Source organism: Dipodomys merriami, unplaced genomic scaffold, assembly GCF_024711535.1.
Source record: "Dipodomys merriami isolate MVZ:Mamm:240054 unplaced genomic scaffold, mDipMer1.0.p SCAF_21, whole genome shotgun sequence".
Classification (NCBI taxonomy): domain Eukaryota; kingdom Metazoa; phylum Chordata; class Mammalia; order Rodentia; family Heteromyidae; genus Dipodomys; species Dipodomys merriami.
In genome coordinates this window covers 891,303-906,840 of record NW_027203493.1, presented here as the reverse complement: position 1 = coordinate 906,840, position 15,538 = coordinate 891,303, and the positions used below count along the sequence as shown (strand labels likewise).

General features: G+C 56.3%; 1 protein-coding gene across 4 annotated transcripts in view; it reads right to left on the bottom strand.

Moving 5' to 3' along the window:
• The window catches only part of Rab3il1 (RAB3A interacting protein like 1), a 31,580-nt gene that overhangs the window by 7,067 nt on the left and 8,975 nt on the right, over positions 1 to 15,538 (bottom strand). For 2 of the 4 annotated variants that reach the window (XM_070032157.1, XM_070032158.1), the window contains exons 2-6: positions 15,118 to 15,307; positions 3,072 to 3,321; positions 1,994 to 2,089; positions 1,819 to 1,896; positions 1,089 to 1,307 (exon numbers count right to left, since the gene is read on the bottom strand). In XM_070032157.1, the coding sequence (XP_069888258.1) occupies positions 1,089 to 1,307; positions 1,819 to 1,896; positions 1,994 to 2,089; positions 3,072 to 3,321; positions 15,118 to 15,266 (792 nt within the window). In that variant the 5' untranslated portion in view covers positions 15,267 to 15,307. Of the gene's footprint in view, positions 1 to 1,088; positions 1,308 to 1,818; positions 1,897 to 1,993; positions 2,090 to 3,071; positions 3,322 to 12,260; positions 12,393 to 15,117; positions 15,308 to 15,538 lie in introns of those variants that run through there. The other 2 variants (XM_070032160.1, XM_070032159.1) reach the window with 2 other exon arrangements.

Below are 15,538 nucleotides of genomic sequence, written 5' to 3'. Positions count from 1 at the left end.
AGCTGCCAGGCCGGCTCATAGGTGAGGTGGATGGCCTTGCTGGGGATGACACAGAGGAGCAGGGAGAGTAGAGGAGGGAGCCCAGGCTGGGCCAAGGGAAAAAGACAGACACACAGACAGACACAGACAGACAGACACACACACAGAGATAGACAAGAAGGAAGAGGACGTATCAATTTCTGGTTAAAAGCTCAGGTCAAGCCGGGCGCTGGTGGCTCATGCCTGTAATCCTAGCTACTCAGGAGGCTGAGATCTGAGGATCACAGTTCAAAGCCAGCCCGGGCAGGAGAGACCATGAGACTCCTATCTCCAATAAACCACCAGAAAACCGGAAGTGGCACTGTAGCTCAAGTGGTAGAGCGCTCGCCTTGAGCTGAAGAGCTGAGGGACAGCGCCCAGGCCCAGAGTTCAAGCCCACGACCGACAAAAAAAAAAGGGACACAGGGAGGAGAAGGGCTTTGCTTATGTTTCCTGCAGAGATGGAGGAGTGCACTAAGCTTGGGGGGGCTGGCTTGAGAACCCCTAAAAGCTGAATTCCTCCCAGTATTTCTCTCCAGTGTCTCTCCCAATGCAGCCCCGGCCGGCTCTGGCCTTGGGTCTTGGTAGTTCTTCCTGTGGCATAAGGGGTTCTGAGGGATGGCCTTACTTTCCCACTACAAGGCCAGGGCGACAGAGATCGCTGAGATCAAGGGGTGGTCCTAGGCCTCAAAGCTATAGCCATACAGGACCCAGGGGGCCTCACAGTCTACGCCAAGCCTTTTAAGGCTCAGGCAATGTGTGTCTTCCCGGAGGACCTAAGGAAAGATCCTCTGGGTTCAAAACCAGATTCCCATTTAGAGACCACAGGCCACTGCATGGAGTCAACAAGCAGTATCAGACCGCTCATGTTACAGGAGGCTAAGAAGATGGAACTTCCCAATCTTCATAGCTCAGAGAATATGGAGGCCCAGAGAGGTGCAAGGCAGGCTCGGGGGCACACAGCGGGAGGGGGGCGCGGCGGGGGTTAGGCTGGCTCTCACTGGCTTCTGATCTAGCTGGCACAGGAGCCCTTTCTCCATCCGGTGCCCATCGCCGGCCTGCCATCTCACCTCTTTGCCCTCCTTGTCTGGGGTGAGCGTTCTCCCTGCAGCGGGGCATACGACAGGGCAGAGGGCATTGCTGGTGCTCTTATGGCGTGAGTGGCCCTTTCGGGGCCCGGTCTTGGTAGGGCTCAGCAGTTGGGGGTGGAGTTCACGGTTGGGAGAGGCTGGCGTGGACGTGATGACCAGGGTCTTCAAGGCCGTCACCTCTGCCTGTAGCATGTCAATCTGGCAGGGATGGGAGGGAAGTCAACGTTAACTTAATGCCAGCCCATCCCCAGGGGCAGCTGGTACCAAACCCTTCCCGCCGCAGGGACCAACACGCCCCATTTTATAGATAGGAAAACTGAGGCCATATTCTGCGAGGTGGTTAGGACCAAGTGTCTAGAAGCTCCTAGGCTCTCCATGAGTGAGGAACAGCCCTGGCCTCCTATGGGGGCGGGGGGGGGGGCGGGGGGAGAGGGAAGAGAGTCAAACAGCCTGTGAGAGAGGAAGCTACTGGAAGAAGGTTCTGCTTTGTAAGGGGTTTGGGAGGAGAGAGAGGAAATGACACAGTGTCCTCCAATTCCCTGGAAGGCTCAGGAAAGTCTCTGTTACAAGAGAAACACGGAGTTGGGGTATGGGCTATGAGATCTCAGACCCCTGGCCTGCCCTCCCTGGACCTGTGGTGGCTAATGACGGCTGAGCCGGGGGCCAGGCCAGAGCCCTGTGGTCCAGGCAGACAAAGAGCGGTTCTCACCTTGCCCCAGGCCTCCTTGAGCTGTTTTTCGGACGTAGCCTGCTTCATGTTGGCCTCCCGAACCATCTTATGGGCTTCCTGGAAGAGGGCAGCCTCTGCATCAGCGGTTCGGGAGTCACTGGACACCTGGGCCACCCCTTCCCAGGCTCCCCTGCCCGCCTGCCCACCCGGGTACCTCGAACAGGCTGGCTGTCAGTTCCTCTAGCTCCCGCTCCAGCTGTTCACGCACCTTGTACAGTCGCTCACATTCCTCATCCTTCAGCTTCAGCTCCTGTGCCGGGCAGAGGCTGTCAGCCCTGGAAGACCCTAGCCAGGCTCTGGGGGGGGGGGGGGATTGGCCCCCCCCAACCAGGCTCTGCCCCACCCACAAGCATCTGGTAGGTGACTCTGGACACCAGCCTACTTTCTTGGTGCCTCAATACTTTGAACTATTTAATTCATGGCACAAGGGTAAAATCTTGCGTGTCAGCCCATCAGAGCTTGGAGCAAGGTGGTTGTTGTTTTCTTTTGCCTATACTAGGTTTTGAACTCAGGGCCTAGGTGCTGAGCGTTTTTGCTCAATGCTAGTGCCCTATCACTTGAGCCATGCCTCTACTTCCAGAGTTTTTGGGTGGTTTATTGGAGGTAAGAGTCTCAGCCTGACGCCCGGTGGCTCACACCTGTCATTCTAGCTACTCAGGAGGCTGAGATCTGAGGATCATGGTTCAAAGCCAGCTCAGGCAGGAAAGTCCATGAGACTCTTATCTCCAATAAACCACTCAGAAAACTGGAGGTGGTGCTGTGGCTCAAGTGGTAGAGCACTTGCCTTGAGCTGAAGAGCTGAGGGACAGCGCCCAGGCCCAGAGTTCAAGCCCCATGACTGACCAAAAAAAAAAAAAAAAAGAGTCTCACAAACTTTCTTGCCCGGGCTGGCTTCCAATCACAATCCTCAGACCCCAGCCTCCTTGGGTAGCTAGGATTAACAGGCATGAGCTACCCAGGATGAATTTGGAGCAAGTTTTTGGATAGGATCAGGATACAGCTCAATAGTTAAAGCAGATGTTCAGCAAGTCAAAGAGGTCCTGGGTTCTATCCCCAGCACCAGAAAGGAGAAGACATAAGAACTGGGCTCTTCCATGTCATTTCCGGTTGCACAGCACTGACCCAGTGTACAGTAGGCCTGAGTAAGTTTGCATAGACTCATGACCCCTTCCCTTGGCCACCTCCATGGCTCCTCTTCACTGAGCGCCCCACACACTGCCTTGGGCCCCCACCTTCTGGGCTTTGTGCAGCTCCTCCTTCAGGAACTCTGAGCCCTTCTCTCGGATCTCCATGGAGCTGCTGCGCAGGCGTGACACGTCCAGGTGGGCAGCTGTGGGGCCCTCCTCGCCTTGGGCCTTCTCCCCTGCAGAGGTCTCCACCAGGGCTCCTGGGGATTCCCTGTGGCTCTTGCAGGGACCCACGCTCTTCCAGGAAGCTGGGACAGTGAGGGGTGGCGGGAGCCCCTCTTCTGGCTGGGGTGAGCTGCGAGGAATCAAGCAAACCATGGCATCAGCAGACACAAAGGTTGAGTTCTGCACAACTGAGCAGGAACCGACCCAGGGCAATGTGCATCTGCCACGTGGGCCTCAGTTTGACCATCTGTGAAATGGGATCACTGCAAGCTACAGCTAAGAGCTAGGACAGGGCTCAGACACCTCTGCCAACCCCACTGCCAGCCTAGGACCTACAGCTGCCTGTGGCACTCAGTGAGTGTTAAGCACATGCCCAGTGTTCAGTATGCACTTATTAAACACGCAGGTGACTGTCAATGCAGCAGTGTTGGATGTGTGTGCTGGTACTGGGGCTTGAACTCAGGGCCTGGTAACTAACCGACAGATTTTTCCATTCAAGGCTGGTGCTCTACCACGTGAGCCATACGTGTACTCCAGCTTTTCTTTTTTTCTTTTTTTAGCTGGTCCTGGGGCTTGAGCTCTGGGCCTAGGCGCTGTTCCTGAACTTTTGTGCTCAAGACTAGTGCTCTACCACTTGAACCACAGCTCCACTTCTGGCTTTTTGTGGTTAATTGGAGATAAGAGGAACCGCAGTCTGCAGTCCTCAGATCTCAGTCTCCTGAGTAGCTAGGATTACAGATGTGAGCCACCTGTGCCCAGCCACGCTGGCTAATTGGGGATAACAATCTCATGGAGGCCAGGTGCCAGTGGCTCATGCCTGTAATCCTAGCTACTCAGAAGACTGAGATCTGAGGATCTTGGTTCAAAGCCAGCCTGGGCAGGAAAGTCCGTGAGCCTCTTCAATTAACCACCAGAAAACCAGAAGTGGTGCTGCAGCTCGAGTGATAAGAGCGCCCTCCTTGAGCTGAAATACTCAGGGACAGTGTCCAGGCCCAGAGTTCAAGCCCCACAACCAACAACAACAAAAGAGAATCTCATGTACTTTTCTGCTTAAGGTTGGCTTCAAACCTTAATCTTCAAAGATCTCAGGCTCCTTATTTGCTATGCTTGCAGGAATGAGCTACCAGCACTCGACTCAATGGGGCCTAAGTAATTGTCCTAATTGTCACTGCTCCAATGCAGAAACCTCGGCACACAGGAGGCACTTAATGGGAGCAGCCTCATTGATACAATGAATATAAACTTGTTGGCATAGTTAACCTGATAGCCAATAGGACAAAGTCAATGTGGATGCAACCCTTTCAGGGAGGGCCAGAGAGGAAGCATGAGGCCTGGGCAGCCAGGGAAATTCTGCAAATAGCCCAGGCAAGGAAGACCCACTTCCTGACACCCCCTCTCCCAGACTGCATCAGGGGAAATTGCAATGACTTTGGGCAAACAGCCCCTTCTCTCCCTCCATCTCAGGATTCTCTCTCCTTTGAGATGAAAGACTCGGGAGGCCATGCGGGAGACCTTTGTCATCCATCTTTCCAAGTACACCCCCCCGCCCAACTCGAAAAGAGACCCTGGAAGAGGGAAGAGAGAGGAGAGCCCAGCCAGTGGTGATTTGTGCCAAGACAGCACCTCTAGATTTGCTTGCTCAGCAAAAGTCAGGGGCTCCTGAGCCAGCAGCTTCTGAGCAGCAGGGGCTGGGCCGGCTGATAGCAGGGGGGAGGGGGGAGGAGGGGCTCCCAGACACCCGCACAGGAGGAGCACAAGGCCAAGGAGAACAGCTGAGGAGGTGGGGGGAGGGGGCTGAGAGCCATCTCCTCTCTTCTCCTTGTCCTCAGCACCACAGGAAGGTCACCAGGCAGCCAGGCCTCTGTGCCTCAGTTTCCCTGAGTTACACAAAGAGACTAATGCCCAAGAGACCCCAGCAATGAGTCCATGGGTCAGCCCTTCATATGACCTTGCCCCACTGCCCAGCTCTTGCCCTCTCCCCTAGAACTGGCCTAGTGTGTCATCTGGAAGCTTCCCAGCTTGGGCCCAGCTCTACCTTAGATGAATTAGGTGAGAACAGAAAGCTATCATTCTGCCAGCACTGCGCAGGCGGCAAGGGATCTCTTCCAATACCTTGGTTGGAAGGAGGGGTCTTATTGGCACACGGTCCCTAAGGCAATGGTGGCCCCATAGGCCACCATTCTATAAATGAGGGACAGGAACTTGGGGAAGGGAGGGGCCATGCGTGGGGTCACACAGCTGGCCAGGGCAGTGCTGAGACTAGTCGGCCACATCTAGGCTTCTTGCCAAGTGGCCCAGCGGTGGGGTGAGTTCTGGAATCAGTGCATCTGTCTCAGGATGAAGGACTGCTGGGCCCAGGGGGCCTCCAGAGGCTCCTCCTTGGCTGTAGCAAGGAAATTTGACCCAATTATGGCCCGAATTGGCTCCTCAGACTCTGCTCAGGTCCAGAAACCACTTTTCCAGGAGGGGGACTTGTGGGGGGGGGGGGGAAGGGAGGGAAGAAGTAGCTAAGAATACAGTGAACTGGGAATGAAATCCTCGCAACCCGTGTTCACCCTGTAGTGTGGGCTGGAAACCTGCAGGAGGCGCTGTAAGCATCAAATAAGATCAATAGACCTGGTGCCAGCGGAAGAAATGCAATGATAACCATGTCCAGTAGAGGAAGCCTGGGTCCTGAACGTGAAACCTCGGGCCCCAGGTGTTCCCTGGGGACCTGGGGAGCCAGCCCCATTTCTGCATGTGGAAGAGGATGGCCATGGGCATCAGTGCCCACCTGGCCAGCTGCTCACTTCTGGCCCAGTCCAGGGTCTGGGTGATCCACACAGGACAACGTAGGACATGGTGAGGACCCCAGGCCTCAGACACCAGCCCGTGTGTCTTTCCCAAGGCAAGGATCCCTTGATTGCTCTTAAGAGAACAAGACTGTAAAGTGTCCCCTTCCAGCACCTGAGGGGCCAAGCTTTGTCTACCTGAGACCTGGGCCTCTGGGTACAGTGGACAACACTGAAGGTCTGGGATGAAGGGTTCCATGTTCCCAGCAAGCTCTTGTTCCAGCCAGAGGACATGGCAATACCCCATACTCCATGGCAATACCCCACGTTCACATCCTAATGGCAGAAAGTACACTGGCGTAACAGGTCTCTGTAGTCACCAACTTCCCCTCTTTCCTGGGCCAGGGGTGGCAGGAGCAAGAGGGAAAGAAGGGCTCAGCCAGTGCATGGAGGGAAGCCCAGGCACAGACCCTCCTCCCCTCCCACTTCCGGGCTTGGAAGCCAACTCCTGTGACTCACAAAGTTCAGAGGAAGGAGGCGCGGACTGGGGCCCTCAGGCCCAGCCAAGTCAGAGTCTCCCATCTTCCATGCACAGCACCCTTCCAGACCTGAGCCTCAAAACCTGGGCATGAGCACCCAGGCACAGGGTAGATCCAGCCCACCGCTGAGGTTCTTCTGCCCAGCCTCCCAGCCCCTCCTTGGCCCTGTTCCCCACAGGAATGGTGTCCTGTATATGGAACAAACTGTAGAGGCTCCTGAGGTCTGCTCAGGAGTGAGAGATTCTAGAGTGAAGGTCGAGGCAGGTGTGGTGACTCACACCTGTAATCCTAGCCACTCATGAAGACACAGGTTTGGAGAATCACAGTTTAAAGCCAGCAGACGCAGAAAAGTCCATAAGACTTCATCTCCAAAAGAACCAGCAAAAAGCTGGAGTGGAAGTGTGGTTCCAGTGGGAAGACTAGCTAAGCAAGCAAAAAATCCTGAGTTCAAGTCCTGATTTAAAAAAAAAAAAAATCAAAGCTGGGTGCTGGTGGCTCACAACCTGTAATTCTAGCTACTTAACAGGTTGATGTCTGAGGATCACAGTTCACAGCCATCCCAGGCTGGAAAGTTCTCGAGACTCTTCCAATTAACCACATTTAAAAAAAAAAAAAAAAGCTGGAAGTAGCCAGGCACCCATGGCCCATGCCTGTAATCCTAGCTACTCAATATGATGTGAGGAACAAGGTTTGAAGCCAGGACCAGGAGGAAAGTCTATGAGACTCATCTCCAATTAACCACCACATAGCATGAAGTGGAGCTGCGGCTCAAGAGATAGAGCACTAGCCTTGAGCACTGAAGCTGGGGGGCAGCACGCAGGCCCTGAATTCAAGCTCCAGGACTGGCACAAACAAACAAGTCTGGGCAGGTAGAGGTGGCCAGTGCCCTCCTTCTGGAACCAGCTCCTGCAGCCAGAGCCTCCTCAGCTCATACAGGAAAGGCTCCTCGAGGCCACTTCCCTAGGAAATGCAATGCCGGGGGGGGGGGGGGGCACCAGGCCTGCCCTGTGAAGGCCAGCAAGGCTTTTGCCCTCTCCCCCAAACCAGCAAGATGAGCAGCACTTCTGCCTGTAGTAATTCTGCCAGGGCCCCCAGAGCCCAGCCAGCAGTCATCACGAAGACCCTGGGAGGCCTCCCCAGCCTGCCACCAGGTCTTTGTACCCTCTGGTGAATGCGCAGGTGGTCCCTCTGTGTGTAGCTCATATGCACCACGTTGACAAAATAAGCAGGGGAGGGGGCAGGGAGAGCAGCCTGCGAGCCAGGGAAAGGACAGGGCTAAAGGTCCATCAGAAGCACCAACCCTCTGCCCAGAAGCCCTACCCAGGGCCTAGCTCCCAGTAGGCAGTGCCAAGGCCTAGGGGCCCAGTTCAGGTTCATCCTCACAGGTTCCCAGTATGGTCCACAAAGGATTAAGGCTGATGTCTACATGACAGGTATCTAGGGTCCCAGGGTGGGGGGTGGGGGTTCAATCCAGATAAAGGACCAAGTCTGCAGGCTCAAAGCCACAAGCACACAGGATTTCTAGTCTCTAGGTCAAGTGTGTGGCTGCCTACTCTTCTGTCTCCACAGTCTCATTATATGGGGACGGCCTAGTTTTAATGACCAGGCATGGAAGGACCAGAGAGGGTTGGTAACTTGGCTAACACACAGTAAGGGAGTGGCAGATGGGGAAATGAACCCAGAACGTGTCATGGGACTTTTCCCTAAGAAGAAGGGCGGTTTCAGAGAAAGCAGGATGCAGCCGGGATGTGTGAAACAGTGCACCCCAAAGCGGGGGAGGGGGTATGATGGGAGAGGGTGATGCCCAGGGCTGGGAGGGACCCTATAGACTCCGCTGGGAACTGTGGAAGGACCAGGAGGCAGATAAAGGGCAGGAAAAAAAAATACAGTGTGGTAACTGATGGAGATATCAAAAGCTCAGGACAGGATGAATGGGAACAGCAGAACCCAGGGTGGCAAGGAGGAAGTGGGAGGGGGTCCACTGGGAAGTGAAAAGGGGTGGCATGGGCTTTCTGGAAGCAGCTCATGCGGAGACAGTAACAGATGTTGGGAGGGGCCGCTTAAGGGAGAAGTTCCAGCAGCCTGGGCTAGGGGTGACTGGAGGGAGGCCCTGAAAGCGGACAGGGCAACTTGTCTTACTGAAGGTAGGGCCTGGAGTCTGGCTAGGAGAGGCCAAGGGACAGGGAGGGGCCGTTCTCAGAAGTGGGGAGCGAGGGGGCTGGGGAGGTGGCTTAGTGGTAGAGTGCTTGCCTAGCATGCTTGAAGCCCTGAGTTTGATTCCTCAGTACCACATACACAGAAAAAGCCGGACGGGGCACTGAAGCTCAAGTGAGAACGCTAGCCTTGAGCGAAAGAAGCTCGGGGAAGTGCTCAGGCTCTGAGTTCAAGCTCCAGGACTGGCAAAAAATAAATAAGCACAGGGCAGCAGTGGGAGCTGCAGAAGCAGCAGCAGGTGTTGGTGAACAGAGGGAAGAGGAGAGCAGGTGGCTAGGATGAGTCTTTCCCCATTGCCTCCAGCCTGACCACCCAGCCCAGCCCCGGAGGGGAATGGGGGCCTCTGCACAGAGCTGGAACCTCACTGGGTGTGAGGGAGTCTGGCTCTCTCTGCACAGGGCCTGGCATACAGCACACAGTTCGCATCCACCAAGCAAGTCCCTGTGCACTTCGTCTAAGAGTTGAGGCAGGCACGTGGCTCATGCCTGTCATCCTAGCTACTCAGGCAACTTGACAGCTAAGCATCACCGACGGAAGCCAGCTAGGCAGAGCATCTGAAAGACTCTTATCTCCAATTAACCAGCAAAAGCACTGAGCAGGGGTGTAGCTCCAGTGGTAGAATGCCAGCCTTAAATAAAAAAAAAAAAAAAAAATCTGATCAAAGAACTGTCAAGAACGTCATAAAGGCCGCCAAGCTAACTTACAATAATAAAAAAAAAAATAGCCCTATTTGGAAAAAAAAAAAAAAAAGGGAAGAGTATGAGGCAGTGAGTTTAGGCTCCTATACCAGCGCACACGTGCGCACACACACACACACAACACACCCCAGACCTGCCATCCAGCCATGCCTAGAGTGTTATTACCATGTGCCAGTCACCTCGCCAGCTCCAAGCCTTCCCATGGGCAGCAGGCAGTGGGACAAGATCTCCCTTCCACCTGTGGCAGGGCAGGATGGGTAGGCAGGTCGATCAGAGACTGCAGGACCCCCTCCCAGGGGAGAGTCCTGCCAGGTGGGCCCTGGGCCAACACCCAGCAATGTTATATGGCCACTCAATGGTAGAGTCAGCCCAGAATTCAAACTCTGGCCTCTGCTGACCAAGTCCCCAAAGCCCAGTACTGTTGGCTGTGGACAGCCTCGTCCTGTCACCTGGAGTGGAGGGGGTGGGGAGGGAGAGGGCCAATCCCTTAAGTAGGGCTGGGATCAGAGTTCAAGCAAGAGCCCCTCCATTCCTGCCCCCTCCCCCTACATACTGCAGCCACTTCTGTTCACCCCCAGGATAGCAGCCCGAAGTCCAAGAATGGGCCTGGGATTAGGGGCTGGCCATTAACCATCACCCAAGACAGACATCTCAGTTCATCTTTCAGACCAGGAAACCAAGACTTAGAAACACCAGATGGCTCAGGCAGGATTTCCCAAACCCCCTGGTCTAGAACCAAAAGTCTACCAAAACATATAATATATAATAATAGAATTATAGTTACTATATATAACTTGTTTACTGTGTGTGTGTGTGTGTGTGTGTGTGTGTGTGTGAGAGAGAGAGAGAGAGAGAGAGAGAGAGAGAGAGAGAGAGAGAGAGAGAGGGTTTGTTATGGGGCTTGAACTCAGGGCCTGGGCACTGTCCCCGAACTTTTCTGATCAAGACTAGTGCTCTACCACTTTAAACCACAGCACCACTTCTGGTTTTCTGGTGTTTAACTATAGATAAAGAGCTTCACAGATTTTCCTGCCCAGGCTGGCTTCAAATTGTGATACTCAGATCTCAACCTCTAGAGTAGCTAGGATTACAGGCGTGAGCCACCACCCACCACCACCTGGCTTATTTACTTTTGTGCTAGTCCTGGGGGTTGAACTCAGGGCCTGGGTGCTCTCAGCTTTTGTGTTCAAGGCTAGTGCTATACTACTTGAACCATTTTTGGTGCTCAATTGGAGATAAGAGTCTCATGGAATTGCCTGCACAGGCTGGCTTTGAACCAAGATCCTCAGATCTCAGCCTCCTGAGTAGCTAGGATTACAAGCATGAGCCACTAGCACCTGGCTCTCCCTATATATATATATATCTCACACACACACACACACACACACACACACACACACACGCACACACGCCGCCCTTCTCCCCAAAAGTTGCCCTGAGTTCCCAGAGGTCACAAACACAGAACACTTAAGAGTGACCTGGGCAAGTTGAACCCCAAGCAGAGTCCCAATCAATTGCTGTAGGAGTTGATGAACTCCTAAGCCACCAGTGGGAGCTGACAGCTTGGCTCCTGGTTCCCAAGTCCCGGTCTTTGTCGCCAAATGAGGAGGTTCATACAGCGTTCCAGGGACCCCAAAACTCTGCCTCTCACCCTCAGGTGACCACAGCCTCCTCCTGCCCCTCATGCTTTCCACCTGCATCTATGAAGTCCCTACCATGTGCACTGTGCCCCAGCAGTCCAGACAAGGGGGGGCGGGGTAGTGGTGAGAGGGGTTCGTGGGGCTGTATCTTAGTTTTCCCAGGAAGGCCCTTGGAATTTGGCAGCAAGGCCTTACCCAAGACCTTGAGACCCTTGACCCCCGTCCATCTCCTGGCCCTCCTCTGGCATGGATTCTCTCCCTGGAAGGAAGAATGACGGCCAGCTCACAATCTCGAGGCCCGGAAGGGAAAACGAACTTTTTAAGGGTCACCCAGCAAAATCAGCAGTCGTGTTCTGCCTCAGTCTACCTAAGCTTCTTCCAGCACTAAAAAGTTGATTCTGGAACACTGATCCCTTAGCAGGAACAGGGACACTGGCGTCCCCGCGCCCCCCCCCCCACCACCTGGACTTCTCCGGGTCCCACAAACCCACCCCACCCACACTTCACCCCCAAATACCAACAAACTCAGGCTGGGCTTCCAGGCTCTCGCGGCCACACTCCCCCCCCCCAGGAGCCCGCCCACAGCACCCCTAACTGCCTCAGCTCCAGCTCTCCAAGGGGGGGGGGGATGGTCCACCCCGGCGCCCTGCCCAGGCCTCCGTGGCCCCGGGTCCCGACCCTCCCCGGACCACTCACCCCGTCCAGTCGGGCGCACGACCAGCCCCCCCCCCCCCGCGGGCGTCGGCCTCAGGGGGAGGAAGTGCTCGCCCAACTCCGCCAAAGACCTCCATCCCCCTCTCTGCGCCCGCGGGGCGCCGGGCTCCCGTCAGATCGCCCGGGAACGCACACCACGACCCCCGTCCGGGGGCCCGGGGGCCCCTCGCCCGGGACCCGGCCCTGCGCGCCCCTCCAGCCTCTCACCGCGGGCCACGACCTTGGAGAGCCCTGGCCCCCCTCCCCACCGCGCTGCTTCCCGGGGCCCGGGGGGAGGCGGACGGGGGTCCTTCCCCTCGGCGCGCGCCCCAGGTTCACTTTGGGGCGCGCCGGGAGCCCGAGCCCGCGCGGCGTCCTTCCACCGCCCCGCCGCGAGTCACGCCACCACGCGCCGCGCCGCTGCAGTCCGGTGCGGCGCCACCATCCCCCCACGCGGGGAACCCCCGACCCCCGCCCGGAGCCGCCGCGGCCCACGCTGGCGCGTGCCACCTACCCGCTCCACATCCCGGCGCCTCCGGGCGTCCGTTCTCCCCACGCCGCGTCCCACGTCTCGGCCACCTCCGCCCCGGGCCCGCAGCGGCCCCGCCGCCCACCAGTCCCGCCTGCAGCCTGTCTGTCGGTCCGTCGGTCCCTCGGTCCGTCTGGCCCAGCCCGGGATCCCCAGCCCCGCCCCGCCCCGCCCCGACGCTACCCCAGGCGGGTCACGTGGCCAGGGGGCGGGCCCCAGGACACGTGCCCGGCCCCGCCCCTCTGCGGAGCCCACCCGCCGCCCCGCCCGGGACCCGACCGCGCCCGCCCGGGAGGGGGGACCCCTCGCCCCCCGCCCCGTCCCGCAGCCCCAGCGGCTCCGCGGTGCCCTCGGGTCGCGCTCCGCCGGGGGCCAGCGCTGCTCCAGAGCCCTCGAGGGCCCCCCCTCAGCACCCATTGTCTCACTCAGGGCCCCCCTCTCGCCCCCTGCCCCCCCACCCCCCATCTGAGCTCCCTGCCTCTGTCCCTGTGTGACACTCGGCTGGCTGGAAGGGGCAGGCCCCAAAGCAACTTTTCTCAGTCTCTGAGCGTTTCAAGGGAGTCTGCCCTCTGAGCCCTGAATTCAGCCTGCCCATCCCTGCCTTCCACCATCTACCCTGTGTCTCAGACCCTCCCCGTCCCCCCAAACTGGAGACCCCCACACACACTGGTGACCCCGCCCAGAGTCCCTTTGCCACACCCCCCCCCCCACCATCCTGGGTCTGACCACCGATCTCTTCTACCAATCCAATCAAAGCACAACCATCTCTCTTCTCTCTCTTCTCAGCTGCTAGGGTAGAACAGAACAAACTTCAGGAACACCCCTCACCCATCCAGTCCACTAAACTTCCAACTCTGATCACAGTCTAAGGATTAAAGGCCCAGACCTCCCTGGGGCTCCAATATGGCTTTTCTTCTGTCCTGTGTGTGTTTGATAGGCTGGTCCTGGGGCTTGAACTCAGGGCCTGGGCACTATCCCTGAGCTTTTTGTCTCAGCCACAGTTCCACTCTGGCTTTTTGGTGGCTAATCGAGATAGGTGGCTCACAGATTTTCCTGCCCAGGCTGGCTTTAAAACTGAGATTACAAGGCTCTTGAGCAGCTAGGATTATAGGCATGAGCCACCAGCTTCAGGGGGTCTGCTATGTTGTCCAGGCTGGTCTTCAATTTCTTGACTCAAGAGCTCCTGTCTCTTCAGCCTCCTGAGAAGCTGGGACTCACACAGGCACGTCCCAGTTTATTGGGCTCCAATATGGTGGGGGACATACTGCCTTCTCAGGACCTCTACTTCCATTACCTCTACTTGTCTAGGGTTTGCTTTTTGTTGTTGGTCATGGGGCTTGAACTCTGGGCCTGGGCGCTGTCGCTGAGCTCTTCAGCTCAAGGCTAAGTGCTCTACCACTTGAGCCACAGCACCACTTCCGGTTTTCTGGTAGTTTATTGGAGATAAGAGTCTCATGGACTTTAGTGCCCAGACTGGCTTTGAACCATGATCCTCAGATCTCAGCCTCCTGAATAGCTAAGATTACACTGGTGCCTGGCTTGGGGTTTGCTTTTACTAAGTAATGGTGACTTGGTTCAAACTAGAAAAGGACATGTCTTTCCCAAGTGGACCCAGCTGACACCAGGTACAGGACCTGGGGCGCGGAGGCCAGGGTTTATGTGACACCTCACCAGCTCCTAGGGCTGCTTTCTTATGCAGTGGACAATCTAGACAGCCTTTGAGGCCACCGGTCCAGCTTTCCAAATGCATTCAGCCTGGGCCTCCTATATATTTCACTGTGCTCAGTAACTGTTTTCTAGACTTTGGGCTTAGAGGGGTGTTTGTTCTTCTGTCCCTGCCTGGATTTCACTCAAATCAGATGTCAACATATGTTTGTTGACTTGAATCTACCCCCAGCTAAGCCTTGAAAAACTCCAGCTTTCCTGTCTTTTCTTCTCTCCAGGCGGTGAGGATGATAATAAGGGAGAGCTTGCTCTCCAAGTCTTTTTGAAAACCTGAGCAAAGATAAACTGTGGCAGGTAGACTAGAGGAGGATGAAGGGTAGATGGGGTGTCTTCCCAGGGCCTGCAGCCCCCCTGAGGAAGAATGTTGAGCCTGGGAGGGAGCAGGCTGGCTGGAGAGGCCCTTGAGGAAAGCCTCAGGGGACGTGTGGGTCCACTGTGCAAACACTGACATCCGATTACTAACCAAAAATATCCAGTCATCCATGCATCCAGCTACTATGGCCTCCCTCCCCCACCCGCCACACACTGTCCTGCCATTGCCACCCCATCCATGGCCAATCAATGGGCTCAGAGAAGTTAAGGAACCTGCCTGGTGTCACACTGCCAGGTTGAGTCTCCTAGCAACCAGAGGTTCACTGGAGCACTGATCCTAAGGTGCTTTTTTTTTTTTTTTGTCCAGTCCTGGGGCTTGAACTCACGGCCTGGGCTCTGTCCCTGTGAGCTCTTTCACTCAAGGCTAGCGCTCTAACACTTTGAGCCACAGCACCACTTCCGACTCTTTGGGGGCAGTTTATTGGAGATAAGAGTCTCACAGACTTTCCTACCCAGGCTGGCTTTGAACTGTGATCCTCAGATCCTAGCTATTCAGCCTCCTGAATGGCTAGGATTACAGGCACGAGCCACCAGCACCCAGCAACCCAGGACAGGTGCCTTGCCCGCTCCAAACTGCAGTTCCCATTCAGTGTAACTATCGAGTGGGATGAGATGATCAGGGGTACCCCTCTTTTGGCGTTGACCCTGCAAGGAGGAGCCTGAACTTCCTCCCAGTTCCATCTAGCAAGCTGTCCAGAACCCTTCCTCTGCCCCTCTCACAGAGAAATGACAGATCCCAGCTCACCTGCCTGTAGTCCAGGGCTCCTCTCCCAAGTTGCTCTCCTGTACAGGGCCTGATGGGGCATAACGGACAGCCCCCGAGCGCATGGCCAGGTACACGGGGCATGTCCCTCTGGCAGGGCACTGGCGGAGCTCCTCAGCGGCGGCGTCCATGCCTGGGAGGGGGCCACTCAGGAGGGTTCTTCTAGAGATGGCTGGGAGGGCAGATGGCAGAGGCCGCTCCCTTACCAGACTGAGCCTCCCACTAACCTTTGCAATCTCTCCAGACCAGCTGCTCGGGAGGGCGGGGCCTCACAGCTGGGCCCCTATCTCCTTAAGTCATAATTATTAACTCTTAGGGCCCCAGCTCCAGCCTCTTTCTTGGGCTCTGGGCCTAGGGCCAGAGAAGGTAAAACACCTGGAGGGAGGTAGGAAGTCTTCCCTTT